This window comes from Sceloporus occidentalis, unplaced genomic scaffold (assembly GCF_023333645.1).
Source record: "Sceloporus occidentalis isolate IW3139 unplaced genomic scaffold, rSceOcc1.0.p SCAF_103, whole genome shotgun sequence".
NCBI classification, from domain to species: domain Eukaryota; kingdom Metazoa; phylum Chordata; class Lepidosauria; order Squamata; family Phrynosomatidae; genus Sceloporus; species Sceloporus occidentalis.
This window is the reverse complement of record NW_028317083.1, coordinates 677843-694881: the sequence shown is the minus strand read 5'-3', so window position 1 is coordinate 694881 and position 17039 is coordinate 677843. Positions and strand designations below refer to the sequence as shown.

At 41.3% G+C, this 17039-nt stretch overlaps 1 protein-coding gene across 1 annotated transcript; it reads right to left on the bottom strand.

Annotated features, from left to right (window-relative positions):
* Window positions 1-14262: 14262 nt before the first annotated feature.
* On the bottom strand, window positions 14263-15612 carry LOC149283489 (protein kinase C delta type-like). Its single transcript, XM_089497448.1, has one exon. The coding sequence runs from the start codon at window positions 15610-15612 to the stop codon at window positions 14263-14265; it is 1350 nt and encodes a 449-aa protein (XP_089353574.1).
* Window positions 15613-17039: the final 1427 nt, after the last annotated feature.

The following is a 17039-nucleotide window of genomic DNA, read 5'->3' as shown; positions in this document are numbered from 1 at the left end:
GTGTATGTGAGGGGGAGGAGCCAGAGTGGTGTATGGGTGAGTTATAGTGGTGTATGGGGGGTATTATGAATTTCAGGGCATATAGGGGGTATAAGGCATATCAATATTAGGCATATCAGGGGGACATAAAACATATCTGGGGGTAAAAGGTATATCAGGGGGCTCAGTGGCATATAGGGGGTATAAGGCATATCGATATTAGGCATATCAGGGGGGCATAAAACATATCTGGGGGTAAAAGGTATATCGGGGGCTCAGTTGCATATCACTGGCATATAAGGAGTATAAGGCATATCAGGGGCACAGTGGCATATCAGGGGGCACAGTGGAATCTGGCATATAAGAGGTATAAGGCATATGTGGGGGCAGAGTGGCAAGCTGGGGGTCAGATGTGCATAACCGGGGGCAGTTTGGTAAATAAAAAAAAATGTAAACGGCTTTTTTCTCATAGTTTTTATTAAAAATGAAAAATAGTTAACATATGAATTAATATTTACTAATAACTTTGTATTAAAACCGAGTTTGAGAAACACAGTGTTTGGGTTCTTGTAGCTTTTATTATTATGTCAGTAAAATAAGGTGAATAGAGAGAGGACATTGCGATAAAGAGATGAAAGTGTACATTATAGATTGCATTTTTTTTTTATCCGATTAATCGAAAAAATTAACTAATCGGCCAACTAATCGATTATTAAAATAATCGTTAGTTGCAGCCCTAAAAATAATCATATTCAAAGCAGTGAAAAAGTGAAACAAATTATTAAGTGAAACAAATATACCAATAATTGAATTACTACAATTTGTCTTTTCTTGCATTAGTCTTTCCCCTCCATCCTCCATTAAGCTTAATGTAGCTGCTATATGGTGATGCTACCGATGAGCAGATGTCAGGGTCAGGGCCCAAATATACAAGAGAATACTTGCCAAAGGGTCCATTTTCAAATGTAAAGGAAATAAGAACAGGGTACTTTGTAATAAGATAAAATGTTTGAGCTTTTTAAGGCTGCTATGCGGCAGTAACTCTTACTAAACATTCTTAACTGTGTAATTCTGTGTAGTTTTGTAAAATCATTCTATGTAACGCATTATATGACATCATTCAACAGAGTCTGATTATACCCACCTTTATCAGTACATCTTTGGTGGCTGGACTCAGATACTCGGGATAGAATGGTGTATCCTGCAGCGTTGATGTGACCACGAGCGCCCGCGTGTCTCCGCAGTAGAAGGGTTCTTCTCCGGTGGACATTTCGTACAAGATGACTCCGAATGACCACCAGTCCACTGCGGCGTTATACTTTTCTCCTTGGTAGATCTGCCAAATACCAGAAAGTCACCAAAATAATCACCAAAACAAAATACTAATTATGAATATCTAAGGGTTTTCAAATAATTTAAAAAAGAGGTTCAATATAAAGTCTCTAGAAAATGTGAATTGTTTTAACAATGTTGATAAATATATCACCATAATCCAAGCTATCCACTTACTAGGCTTCACCCGTATAACTATAGGATACTGGAGGACATTAATTACAAATGTAGTTACTGTAACAAGGCCTGTGACATCCCTGAAAGTTGGTGACATTATTAGATTTCATCCATTATCTGTTTCTCACCTCCGGTGCGATAAAGCCAACTGTTCCGGCATGTCCTCTCGCTGTCCTTTGTCCGATGATGCCCTCCAGCGCCAGCCCGAAATCGGCGATCTTCAGATGGCCCTCGCTAGTCAACAGGATGTTTTCAGGCTTGAGGTCTCTGCAAAGAGTGAAAGTTTGAGTTTAGTTTATTTTAATCAGAAACCCATAACTAAACATCGGTTCAATAAGATGTGTCCTACCCGGGCTGTGGAGCTGCATATCTCACTCTTGCTTCAGTTTCCCTTTCCTGGATTTCCTTTTGCTCTGTTCTGATCTTCCATTCCTTGCTTCTGCTTCAGCTCTGTTTCCTTTATAAGGTGCGCCCCTCCCGTGTGTTCTGTTTATCTCAGTCTACAGTCTAAAGGTATGTCTCAGTGCTATGTGTTTGGATTTCATGTTTGGTTTGTTTCGTACCTTTGTCAGCAGGGATTAGCGTTAGGACCCACCGCCATTGGAGTACTTTGGCGTAGTGGTGGGCTAAGCATACTATGGCCAGAAGATGTGACGGAATCTCCAATAGTTATCAAACAGTCCTAGGCTAGTTTCTGTATTTATGTGTGTCAGTCTGTCCTGTATCCCCGGCAGCGGGGTGTCCTGTCCTGTATCCCCGGCAGCGGGGTGCCCTGTCTTGTTCTCTGTTGTGCCCTGTGTTATGTATAACTTGTCTGGTTATGTTTATTCCTTGTCTTGTTCATTGTTGTGCTCAGTAACATGTATATCTTGTCTGGTTATGTTTCGTGCCTGGTCTCCCTGTCTCTTGCTTGTTATGTGTCTGCTATATTTCCCTGCTTAGCTTCCATTCTCCCAGCCTGCAGCATCCCGCACATGAGTCTTGTGAGATGTCTCATGCCTGTTCCTGGGGTACTCAACACCCAGGTGAGTGCGGTCACCCCGCAACCAGGCCCTGTCCAACTCCACTACTGCACTGTGACTCCTGCACACAATCTTTGGGCGCGCTGGGTCAATGCAGTCATCAGCATGGACCCAGTCCGTGACAGATGGCCCATTGGAAGGGATATATTTGAAGCCAGGAAGACCGTATACTGGAGATCCTAAGTTTCGCTGCTGGCAGCTGACTGTCTCAGTTATCTTACATCGGTTGTTTAAGTGTATCCTTTCTACCTCCTAAATACGATGCCTCAACAAATAAAACTGCATAGATTTGTGCCATATGTTTAGCTCTTTAACGACCAATGACGGGCCGGGCACATCACAGAAAAAACATAACGTTAAGGATCACATGCGTGGCACGTTATAGGGTTAAGCGAGCGTGGAAAGTGAGCAGTGATCCCTTTGTATCGGCCCAAATAGGGCATGGGTGCTGGAAATTAAGTTTTAATAGGCTACTTGTTTGTACTAATTGCCCTATAACTTGCAATTAATAAATAAAAACACTGATTATTTCGAAGCGCAGAACAAATATTAGAATCTATTTAACAAGTTTTGTTACTAAATCAAAATATAGTTTGTGTGGGTAAACTAAATGAGAAGGAAGAAAATGACAGCTAAACACAAACACCACAGAAACATTTAGTTAAAAAATGTAAAAAACAGCCCAATCTTCAAGGAGTTTGATCATAAATACATGTTATTGCTAGATAGAAGAGCAAAAGCAATTTTCTAATGTGGAAAGAAGGTATGCTTACCGATGTATAATTCCTCTCTCGTGGAGGTATTGCATCCCGCACACCATCTCCGCAGCAAAGAATCTGACAATTATCAGAACATTTATCAGACACAAGTATTGAAAAAATGCAGCGTTAAAGAGTTAACATTTTAATTTATAATGGCTCAGTAGTACAGTAACATCTTCATTAGTCTACTTTTCATGTGCTAATTCTATGGCAATCCTCTGCTGTAAAAATCATGTTTTCTTACGTTGTGGTGCAGAGATCTAGCCTTCCGTTCTTCTCCAGATAGGAAAACAAGTCTCCTCCGCTCACGTACTCCATAACAAAATACAGATGGTCCTGCGTAACAAGTCAGTTATAGTTAGATAGCCGTCTAAAATGCCTTCTTTTCCAACAACCTCATTATCGAATATTGATTGATTGATGTATTTTTTTTGTCTATAACATTGTCAATGTTTCCAAACAAAACTAAGAAAAAAATATAAGTAAAAGCATTTAGTGTTACAAAAATCTATCACAAATTGTGGTATTGTGTTTTCTTATTAACCCTAGTATATATTATTATATATTCCAGTAATATATTATTCTAGTGAGTTAAATACCATATGAAAGGTAACATAAATAAAAAACGAAAGATGTATCAGATGAATGTAGAAAAGAGACCAGAGCGAGTGGAGGCCAAGGAAAGCATTAGGCGCTGAGATCAAGCAGATCATATTGTAACGGAAGACAGGGAGACGGAGGAGAGACAGTCCTGTTGGTACCTTGGTCTGGAAGGTGCCATAGGCCTGTGTTAGGAAGGCGCTTCCGGTGGCAACCTCAAGGACCCTCCGTTCAACAAAAATGCCCTCAAGGCGTTGCAGCATGGCTCTCTTTCTCACAACTTTTACTGCCAGCTGTTTGTTGGTCTTCAGGTCTGATGCCAGAAAGACCTGGAAGAGACAAAGTATGCATATAAAGGAGTCTGTAGGTTACTAGGTCAATCCTTTATAATTGCAAACAACCTTTGGAGAGAATGTGAATTTTGCATTTTGATGATAATGCTGGTGGACCAAAGAGCATTCCATCGTAATGATGTTACATACTGCGAAGGTGCAGAGGTAGATTAGGCAGTCATTGTTGGTGCCGAATGATATGGCAGAGATATTTATGGAAAAAATGGCACAAACTTGTGCCAAAAATGTGCAAGGACAATGAGATACTGAGGTTTCTGAGCTAATTTAGTGCTGAAAACAATGCAATTTCAGGTCATGCGAGATCATGTGATGTCATCACGTGATCAAGCACTGTTGGAATGACTGGTCGTTTGCGTGACCTGTTAGCGGGTATGTTGTGAATACCTGCCAGCTCCGGAGACACTGCAGCGGTGGAGCGGCAAGGGATTCCCTCCGGGGATGACCCTGGGGACAGAGAGGAGAGGACTCTGTTTGAGGGTAAGTCCTCACAGTCCTGATGCTCCTCTGCTTTTTAGAGTGCTTGGATGTGGTCACCCCGTCAACCCATAGGGCATTTCTGTAGACAGAGTGCTCTGTGATATGCCTTTTAATCCCCTGGATGCCACTCTGCCTCCAGATATGCATTTTAACCCCCTTTATGCCATTGCCTCCAGAAATGCCTTTTAACCTTCTGTACGCCACTCTGCCTCCTGAAATGCCTTATACCTCCCTACATGTCACTCTGTCCCATAATATGCCTTTTAACCCCTTAAATGCTAGAGTGGCATATAGGGGTATAAGGCATTTCTGGGGCAGAGTGGCAAGCCTGGGTGCAGATGTGCATAACTGGGGAGCAGGTTGGAAAATAAAAACCCCAAAAATATATTTCTCAATCATAGCTGTTATTAAAAAAATAGTTTACATAGGTACACGAATTAACATTTACTAGTAAAACCTTTTTCCTATAGGGTCGTTTTCAGGCTTTTTCTTTTTTCCTAAATGAATATACTGATTTTGGGGAGTCGACTTATAATCAGGGTCGTCTTATAATCGAGCACGTATGGTAGTTTACATTTGAATTACCGTATTTGCTCGATTTTAATTCGACCCCCCCCAAATCTGAATATTAATTTATGAAAAAAAGAAAACACCTGACTATAAGATGACCCTATAGGAAAAAAGTTTTACCAGTAAATGTTAATTCATGTAAACTAGGGCTGCAACTAACGATTATTTTCATAATTGATTAGTTGGCCGATTATTTTTTTCGATTAATCGGATAAAAAAAATGAATGTAAATTTTTCATTTATTTAAAATAATTTAATAAACAAATGATGCTAAATACAAACAGCAGAATAAAAAAAACTTTGATAAAATGTATTTCTTGTCTTTTTTTCCCAACCAGCCTTCCCAATTTATACACATTTGAGCCCAGGCTTGCCACGCTGCCTCCCACAAATACCACTCCACGCTGCCTCCCACATATACCACTCCACGCTGCCTCCCACATATACCACTCCACGCTGCCTCCCACATATACCACTCCACGCTGCCCCCCACATATACCACTCCACGCTGCCCCCCACATATACCACTCCACGCTGCCTCCCACATATACCACGCCACGCTGCCTCCCACATATACCACGCCACGCTGCCTCCCACATATACCACGCCACGCTGCCTCCCACATCTGCCACTCCACGCTGCCTCCCACATATACCGCTCCACGCTGCCTCCCACATCTGCCACTCCACTCTACCCCCCACATGCCACTGTGCCTGATACGCCTTGTACCCCTGATACACCACTCCATCCTCCCCAGACATGCCACCCTGCCTTCCAGACATGCCACCCTGCCCTCCCCAGATATGCCACTCCACTCTACCCCCAGATATGCCACTGTGGCCCCAGATATGCCTTATACACCCTCATACACCACTCCGTCCTCCCCATTTTGGGTTTTTGTACCTTTTAATATAGCTTTTATTATTATCATAGTAAAATAAAAAGGCGATTAGAGAAATGCCTTGTGATAAAGAGATGAAAGTATTGTGTGCAGAGTACAGTGAAACATGTTTATGTTGTTTTTAACACCTAGTTTGTTCATTAAATAATTTAAAATAAACGAATACATTTTTTATCCAATTTGTAAAAAAAACAAAAAACGGCCAACTAATCGATTTGTTCTTTAAAGGGAGAAGAATAAACGCGTCGTCCATACTTAATGAGCAAACTGTGTCCCTCTTGAATAGGACATCCCCCTTCATTTATTGGGCCCCTTTTACCAAATATAATGGGATTTTACAAGAATATTCCTCCTGCTTTCTTCACATAACGATTCTATATGGATCATTTTGGATTTTTTATTAGCACAGAGCAACCTGCAAAACACTTCCTGAAATCCAATTCTCAATTCTAATTAATAGACTAGGATCACGACTACCAAGCTAATGAACCCTATTCTTATGGAAGATGCAAGCAGCCAAGGAATGCTATATTTATAGCCTTAAGTTCTGTCCCTTATATTAATGCCCTTTCCAATCTTCTCTGCCTCGCCAATGCCTGTAAGTGAATGGATGTACAATTTACAAGATTAGTATTAAGTATTCCTACCTGGGAGTTTTGGGCGGATCACTGCGTTTTAGATATTTTAACAAAGCTCTGTTTTGTATTGGTAGAAAAATCCTCTACCGAACCGGACCAGACTATTAGTTCACAGTATGAGAGTCCGGGTATTTTACGGTCCAAAGACAAGCTAATGTTAAACAATTCATATTTAATAGAACTGTGTCATATGTAATAATGATGCTGCAGCATATCTGCCAAGTATCAACATTGTTGGAGGGCATCTACCAAAGTGATGAACATGAAGCAATGGGGTCCTATTCATATGTTTTAGGGTCCGTATTGAAATCTTCCTCAAGGAACTACATCACGATTGACTACTTGCATCTTCCATAAGAATAGGGTTCATTAGTTTGGTGGTCGTGATCCTAGTCTAGTCCAATTAGAATTGGATTTCATGAAGTGTTTTGCAGGTTGCTCTGTGCTAATAAAAAATCCAAAATGATCCATATAGAATCGTTATGTGAAGTTAGCCGATTTATTTTTTTTTTGATTTTTTTTTTACTAATTGGATAAAAAAATGCTAAGTATTTGTTTAAAATTATTTAATGAACAAACTAAGTGTTAAAAACAACACAATCTCTATCACAATGACATTTCTCTAATCGCCTTTTTATTTTACTATGACATAATAGTAAAAGCTATCTTAAAAGGTACAAGAACCCAAACACGATATTTCCCTAACTAGGTTTTAATACCTAAAACGTTTTACTAGTAAATATTAATTCAAATGTAAACTACCGTATTTCCTCGATTATAAGATGCCCCCCAACATCTGTATGTTAATTTAGGAAAAAAAGAAAAAGCCTGAATATAAGATGACCCTATAGGAAATAAGTTTTACTAGTAAATGTTAATTCATGTAACTATGTAAACAATTATTATTTCTTTAATAACAGCTATGATTGAGAAAAATATTTTTTTGGTTTTTATTTTCCAACCTGCCCCCCAGTTATGCACCTCTGTACCCAGGCTTGCCACTCTGCCCCAGAAATGCCTTATACCCCCTATATGCCACTGTGCCCCATGATATGCCTTTTGACCCCCCTATGTGCCACTCTGCCTCCAGAAATGCCTAATACCCCTATATGCCACACTAGCATTTAAGGGGTTACAAGGCATATTATGGGGCAGAGTGGCATATAGGGAATTGTTAAAAATGACATTCAATCTACATTATTTGAAAAGCCAAGCAGGTCCAAACAAGGTTTATGTGAGAATATATTACCGGGCTGCCATACTACCAAGGTTAACATATAGTTATGTAACCGAGCGTGTTGTATCAGTAAATGTGATATGTGCCATTAGGCATTGAATGTTGATGTCAACATGCTATTTATCCCAATTAAATGAACGTGTTAATATACAGCAAGAAACAACCAGTGTCACTGAGATCATGAAGTAACGTTACGAAATGCCAATGACTTCTTTCATTGTGACCCGATCTGCCCATGGAATCTATTCAGACATATTGTGTTAACGCAATTTATTGCAGGAGTAAAACTCCCCAGGGTTGGCCTTTACAATCCAAAATGCAAGTGATTTCAAATATTTTACCTGACCCGACCTCACCGTCAAACTCGCTGTTTTGTGAATAAACCCCAAAGCAGCAGAGTTGCCCAATATTAATAAAAGCCCAGGGTAACGACGACTGCCAAGTGCCCCCGCTCACTTAATCATATTTAACATCCTTTTAAATGCATTAGATGGCCATCAAGCTAGACCCATTGCTTTATATAGGAGAATATGAGAATAAAGCCTCTGGGAAAATAGTTTACTAATAATTTTTAATATTAGCCATACAATACAGTACAATAATTACCAAACTTTCCCTTTTTTCTTGTCCCAAATAACTGCACTCGGTTAAGGTATAATAAACATGCAGCAACTGCCTGATTCCATTAGAGACATAGCTATAAGTAACCTAATTATCCTGTCTCATTAAATTAATTTCAAATTACACGTAAGAAGCAAGAAACATATATAGATAGATAGAGATACATACAGTACATAAATACGCATCCATCTACACGGCTATAAACGACTGATATTTTATTAGCAAAATTCACAACAAACAAGTTATTCGCGCAGAAGACAGCATATTGCTTAAAAATGTAAAGAAACATATATTCCCATAAATTACAGCCATGTGACCAAGAAACAGACAGTTTAAAAGTAAGTAACCTCAAATAAAGGTGATGTTAATACATATTAACTTATAAAACAATCCTATAATAAGAGTAGTACAAATATTAACAGTAACCAATGGCTCTAATTTCCAATCTGCAAAGACCTTCACAATGTAAGTACAAGGAGTACAGAAATGTATCATGTAACAAGATGACTATGACAGAACCATCATCTGTATGAACTAAATAAAGCAGTTTGTCTGAGAATCTACATGTAAAAGAAATAAATAGTCCTTCTGCACCTTTCCGAAGCCGCCTTCGCCAAGCACTCTCTGGAAAGAAAGCCTCTTCAACAAAATAGCTCCTCCTGAGGCTTGGTGGTGCTTCTTCTTCTTCTGTCTTCTCCTTTTCTTTTTCTTTCTTTCACTTGCTGATGGATCCACTGCAGGTGTCCCCATGGTGTTGTCAAGGGGCTGTTCTGGAAGATGTACAGCCCCTAGGTGGTTCTTCTTGGCAGGTGGTCCATCCTCTTGTCCCTGGTGTTGGTCCATCACACCTGCAGGTTCTCCATCAACTTCTCTCTTCCGTTTTTCCATGGCCGTAGTCTTTTAAAGCCCAAAGAAAATGACCTCAAAGGAATACACTTCTTAGTGCGCTGAGAGGTGAAAGAAAATGACCGTTTGAATTCCGCATGCTGGCCTATGATTGGCTGAGCAGCCTGGCACATGCCACTGAGTGTTTAAGGCAATGCCAGTTAGGCATGGCAAATAGGTATTTGTGTTATTATGTAGCTTTTCTTTACAATTGAACATATGTAGAGATCACATTGACAGAATTAATAAGTTGCCAGTTTGAAGTTGCTGTAACATTTATAGATGAGCCTGTATGTATCGAGTTGCAATCTCTTGTACTAGATGTATATATTATGACAGAATTAAACACTGATATACATAAAATCATTTCTGATCATGAAACTTATGATTTCAGATGCATGATATTCTTCACAGGACAGTAGGAGTCTCGTCTTGATCATTTTGTGCTGCGGTAAAGGCTCACACTGGGGCTGTTGTGCATTAGCATGCAAGTCCACAGCCACACAACCAGCAGCCGTTTTCGAAGGTAGCGGCATTGGGCAAAGGTAGCTTCTTCTGTGACATTTTCCTTGCGATCCACTTTGTTTTTTTGGGTAACCCCTTTCCAAGAGCCGAAACCTTAGGATCCAGGGCTTTGTTAATCATCAATGGAAAGATCCTTTTAAGGTAGATGACATTTGGGCGCCAGCCTGATGGGACTCATGTCATGATGGAAGAGGAATCATTTTATTTTGATTCATTTATTAAAATAAATTGCATCAAACTAAATGTAACAGCACCATTTATACAATTGGCCCTGTATTTATTAGAACCACCGGCATGATCGCAATGGTTTTGATTATTTGTGTAATTATTTAACTGTATCAGGCCCAGGTTGCACTAGCTTGTGCTGTAATACAAGCAATATGTAGCCTTTATGGTAGCCATTAAGACTAAGGGGCTCTTGCAATTTTTATCTTTGCCGTAATATTTATGATACAGCCCTTTTGCAGTTTTCATCAGCTCAATGCGCATGCAGAAGTCTTTTCAGATTTCATAGTATTTGTAGGGAACTACAAAAGCTTATCAATGTCCGCAAACAGCCTTTCTGTGTCACCGTTGTTCACAAGCAACTTTTTTAGTGCCCCAAACAGCTTGTCTGGGCCATCCTGTAGACTTTGTAAAGTTATTTTATAAATGTTCACTCTCCCACCAGTGATTTCCCTCTCGCTTAGGTCTCTTTGTTGAGTTAAAAGGACTGTCTGTTCCCTCTTTGCACAGGGCAGGTTTTGTTGTCTATCTGGGGTTAACGTTTGATGTACCAGCTCAGTTTTTTTATATTTTTGTTTTGTTTTCCTGAAACTATAAAAATAAATAAAACACAACAAAACAAGGTGTTGAGGTAGTGTAAGGGCGTGATATTTTACCGAGTAGAGGCTAATACAGTAAGGGAAATTAAACATGCATGTGATGGACATAAAGCTATCCTGAATCTAAGAGAAGTCCAATAACTAATTATGGTCTGATTCTTTACATCAGGAGACATGAGCAGGCTAGATGGGCCGATGGGTGATGTCACATTCTATGTTTCTTTCATCTTAGCCCCCAAACAGACTGCCTGAGTCATCTTTTTTGGTACTACCTATTTGAGTCTACAGACCAAAGAGTGTTGTGCATCCCTTTGAGCACAATAATGCGTACCCACCAACTTCTCAGGTGTGGCATGAGCCGTGAAGGAGTGGGACCCGGTCTCATCTGATTTCTCACCTCCCTGGTCTGGTTAGGGGAATCACAGGGTCTGTGCAAATGGGCCATGCTCTCCACTTTCCACCAATGCACAGTGCCCCAAAATTGAGACTGTCCAGTGAAAACCGGACTGTTGGTAGCTATGACAATGAGGAAATATAAAATGTTGTTGCACATATTTAGCACACTGAGCAAAAATTAAAGTTTTCTTATAGCCATTAGAAAAACCCCACTATCCTTAAAAACTGCCTCAAATCAGAGACTGAAAAGGGTATCGGCAGTAACAATTTGACGTGTTTTTTTGAATGGTTTTTGCTGGGTTTGCACTGAATTCTTGCTTTGTTTTGATGATTTATTGGTCATTATTATTCTAGCAGCCTTTTGTGCTTTTGTAGGTTGTGCGTTCCCCTAGTTTGTTTGTTTTTTGGGTATATTTGTAGGTTCTGACCAAACCTTAGGTTTGAGCCGCCCCTCGTCCCACATGGAGGTCTCATTAATGGTCTCCAGAGAAGGCTTTAAATTGCTTGAGAGTCACTTGGGTTACAATGCACTGCCGTCCCAGTGACTCGGCTCCTTGGAAAGCAATATGACCCGAGCAAATAGAAAGCACCAGGGCTGCGAATAACAAAGGGCTCCTTTTTTAATATGACATAATAATAAAAGCTACATTTTAAAGGTACAAGAACCCATACACAATATTTCTCAAACTAGGTTTTAAAACCTATAAAAGTTTTACCAGTAAATGTAAATTCAAAGGTATGATTGAGTAAAATTAATTTCTTGTTTTTATTTCCTTTTATTTGCCAACACCCAGTTTGGCACATTTGCCCCAGATATACCACTCTGCCCCTAGAAATGCCACCTCCACCGGCTGCCAGAGAGGAGGATCCAGGTCCCCCCTGGATCTTAGTCTTGTAGCCTGACCTCTATTATAAGACGAGGGGTATTTTTTTTTGTAAATAACATTTGCTGTGGGAAAAAAAACCTCATCTTATGTTTGAACAAATCAATTCAAGTAACAATTTTTCGATAATGAAAATTGTTGACAACTATTTTCATGATCGATTATTATCGATTTTATCGATAAGTTGTTGAAGCCCTAGAAAGGACTTGCCAAATTTGCTGTACTTCGACGTAGTGGCTGGATAACCAAAATATACGGCCATATAATGTGACAAACTCCACATTATCTATGCCTCAGATGTCTTGCTTTGTTTTATTGAAATGCTTGATAGGTATCTAGAGTTCTGTGGTTAAACCCCCCTGATAATCAATTATTAAAGGTTTTTAAGGTTATTAAAATTGGAATGATTGTTAAAAAGATGATGATTCCTCTTTAATAACTGATGACCCTTTGTTATTTGCACACCCTCTGCCTTAATAACCATTCCTACTTGGCTTCAAGAGCTGCTTTGCTTATTTATATAACTAAGAAACTTCGTTGTATAGCATATTTCATATATGCAAATATATCTAGAAAACATTTCATTTACGTCTAATACACATCTAAAGCTCAGTGAAATATACTCAGCCACAGCAAAATCCTTAGATCCTAGAGTACAGGGACACCAAAGTAAGAAAAAGAAGAGTTTCGATCCCTAAAATGACATTTTTATATATAAACACTTGTCATTTAAAAACCCTAAATGATCTAGTTACTAATAATGAAATAAAATATTACTGTGATGGGAAAAGTCTTTGAGAACGGTGCACCTTATTGTGTACGGTATCGCATCGTTACGTTAATCCAGGGCTTGACAAATTTGTTGTGAATCTAGGCGCCAGGTAAAAAAGTTAGGAGCCAGGATTTTTTTAAACTAACAGTTGGTCAGGAGTGATCTGATCATCATCAGCCCACTTACTAAAATCACAGCGTTTGACCTGGAAGCACCCTGGACTTTCAGGTCAGTGCTGTTTTTTTTTGGTTTTTTTTTAACTCTTTCGATGCTGATGTTCCATTGGAGCACAGCATTGACTGATATTTAGTCCCCACAAGCTTGTGGGGACAAATGTTAACCCCTGCAATGCCACGAATGTGTCATACACAATTGTGGCATTGAAGGGGTTAACGCTGCACTGTCGCTCTCATGGAGCGATCAGGCAGCAGGGGGGTGTTGGGGCTGGTCTCCACACTCATGGGGAGACCAAAGAACCCTCTCCCCTGTCCCTGAAGCTGCCTCTGGCAGCTGGGAAGCAATTGCTGGTCTATAGACCAGCCATTGCAGGGGGAGTCTCTTTGATGACGACTGTAGGCTTCCATGCCTATAGGAATCATCAAAGGGCTTGTGGGGGCTCGTTTTTGCTGTTGCTGGTCTGCCTGGGCTTCCAGGCAGACCACAAGCAGCAGAGTCCCGTACAAAATGGGAATTAACCCCTAAATGAAGGGCGGCATTGAAGGGGTTAACGCTGCACTGTCGCTCTCATGGAGCGATCAGGCAGCTGGGGGGTGTTGGGTCAGGTCCCCACACTTGTGTGGGGGCCCAATCAACACACAACCCCCTTCCCTGAAGCTGCCTGTGGCAGCTGAAAACACGATTGCTGGTTTTCCAGCAACCGTGTTTTCAGCCTACAGGATCACTCCGTGGGAGTGATCTCAGGCTCGGGGGCGGGCTCTGTGTGGCTGTGCTCGCTGTGGTGCCCCCGTGTGGTGACTCAGCCTCTTACATCCACAATTTTTTCTGGATGTAAGAGGCTGACAAAACCTAGGCGCCAGGACAAAATTCTCTGTCGCCATGGCGACCTGGCGCCTGGGATTTGTCGAGCCCTGCGTTAATCCCGGGCTACATAAAGCAGAATTATTATTTTTTTGTCCTTTTGGGACATACTTGTCTAGATATTTCAGAGTATATCAACTGTACCATGGTATATGATGTCACAAAGGAAGAAACTGTATTGTGAGGTCTAACCCTCTTTTTTCTTAATTTATTGTCATTTTATGTTGGTAAGAAGATCTAGAGTCTCTTTGCCAGGACGCATTCCATCCTTCAATTCATCCAGTCTGGTGTTACAAAGGAAAAGCCAAGGAGACTTTGGCTACTGGATGAAGAGGAAATGTCATCTGTCATCTTTAGAACAGATGGAATCGGCTGGCATTTCGTTAGGTGGCGATTTGATGTTAATGTCGGCTGGTAAGGCGGAGCTGAACGCCGACTCTCTATATCATCCCACTTGATGGTCTGAAAGAACGGATGTTCTCTGATTTCTCCTATGACCCCAAGGCGTTGCTGAGGATCCTTCTGTAGGAGATGCCTCAAGATATCCACAGTTTCTTCGGTGAGCTCTTTGGTGTACTTAGGTTTGTCGAACAGAATGGAAAAGACACTTATCTTCCCATCTCTGCCAACACGGAATGGGAAAACACCATTAAGCATCTGGAAAAGCATCACCCCGAAGGACCACCAGTCCACAGCAACACCGTATGCTTTCTTCAGATGTACTTCTGGGGCCATGTACGGAAATGTGCCGCAACATTCTGCTGTCTGTGCGTCTCCAAAAATTCCTTCTGCAGCAAGACCAAAATCGCAGATCTTTACATGGCCCTCTGCATCAAGCAAGACATTGTCGGGCTTTAGGTCACGGTGTATGATTCCCTGAGAGTGGAGGAACTGGATGCCACACACTGTTTCAGCTGCATAAAATGCAGCTGAGGTCTCAGTGAGACAACCCACCCTGTTCAGATATGACCGTAGGCTCCTTCCAGCCAAATACTCCATGAGAAGTAAAGCGCAGGTCTCTGTTTGGAAGGCCGCGTATCCATGGCACAGGAATGGGCTGTTTCGAGCCACCTCCAGGATCCTCCTCTCTTTCAGTATGAGTGTTGGCTGCATAGCTTTCTTGCGGATGATCTTAACCGCTATCTGGGAATCCCTGCCAGGAACAGAAGCCAACATGACCTTTCCAAAGGTGCCTTCTCCCAGCACTGAATGAAAAGTAAAGGAGAGCACTGACATTGGGAGAATGCTCCTAAATCGTTTAGCAGGAATGCCACTTTCCTCCTGACTCCTGCGTCTTTTAGTGGCAACCATTCTCCCCCGCTGCACGTGCTGCTCCAGGTGTTCATTTGCCTGTTTTTCCTCCTGCTGCCCCAGATCCTGGCTGTTATCCTCTCTCTCATTAGCAGCGGTCTCGTTCTTGCTTTTGAGTACTAAGACTCCACTGGCCGAACGCTGGTTGCTTTCACCTCTTGTTCTCTGTCTTACAAGATTTGTGAAAGCTACTCTGAATCTTTTACAGAATGTTCTCAGTCTTTTGGGGCAGCATCTCTTCACGCACCACCTCAGTCCACAAAGGAGGCAGCAATCCTCCACAGCGATTGGTTCGCTTTTCTTGTCCATATTTGGTTTGGTAGTTGGTAGCAACACTTCAAGTTCACTATGTGATAGTACCTTGCAAGTGCCGGGTGCCCAACTGCACTAAAGAGAAAGAGGCGTGGCGCTCAGCTTTATAGGGGTGATGATGTCACAATGCACTCGTAATGTCACAATGCACTGACCAGGTTATAGAACAATGAAGGTGCTGCTGTGCTGTTTTTGTAGATATCCAACAGCGATGATAAATAACCAATAATGCAGTTTTATGTGTAAGTTTAAATGATTATTTCATTTATGTAACATGAAAGCTGATGTTTAATTTTTGAGAGTAGACTGTCATGGTACGCACTTGTATACGGCAACAAATCCTACATAAAAGTAGGGCTGCAACTAACGATTATTTTAGTTGGCCGATTATTTTTTCGATTAATCGATTAAGCGGATAAAAAAATGCAATTTTTTTTCAATTTAAAATAATGTAATAAAAAACTTACAATTTACACTTTCATCTCTTTATCGCAATGGCCTCTCTCTATTCACCTTCTTATTTTACTGACATAATAATAAAAGCTACAAGAACCCAAACACAGTGTTTCTCAAACTAGGTTTTAATACAAAGTTATTAGTAAATATTAATTCATATGTTAACTATTTTTCATATTTAATAAAAACTATGAGAAAAAAGCCTTGTTTAAATTTTTTTTTATTTACCAAACTGCCCTCGGTTATGCACATCTGACCCCCAGCTTGCCACTCTGCCCCCATATATGCCTTATACCTCTTATGTGCCAGTGATATGCAACTGAGCCCCCTGATATACCTTTTACCCCCAGATATGTTTTATGCCCCCCTGATATGCCTAATATCGATATGCCTTATACCCCCTATATGCCCTGAAATTCATAATACCCCCCCATACACCACTATAACTCACCCATACACCACTCTGGCTCCTCCCCCTCCCATACACCACTCTGGCTCCTCCCCCCTCCCATACACCACTCTGCCTCCTCCCCCTCCCATATACCACTTTGCCTCCTCCCCCTCCCATATACCACTTTGCCTCCTCCCCCCTCCCATACACCATCTGCCTCCTCCCCCTCCCATACATCACTTTGGTCCTCCCCCTCTCATACATCACTTTGCCTCCTCCCCCTCCCATATACCACTTTGCCTCCTCCCCCTCCCATATACCACTTTGCCTCCTCCCCCCTCCCATACACCATCTGCCTCCTCCCCCTCCCATACATCACTTTGGTCCTCCCCCTCTCATACATCACTTTGCCTCCTCCCCCTCCCATACTCCACTCTGCCTCCTGTCATCAACGGAGGTTCACAAGACACCAGGGAGCCGGGTAGAGAGGCAGAGTGCCGTATGGGAGGGGGAGGAGCCAGAGTGGTGTATGGGAGGGTGGCTCCCATACACCCCTCTGACTCCTCCCCCCTCCCAT

Coding starts and splice junctions, on each gene's coding strand:
- LOC149283489 (XM_089497448.1), bottom strand. CDS start 15,612: ATGGACAAGAAAAGCGAACCAATCGCTGTGGAGGATTGCTGCCTCCTT.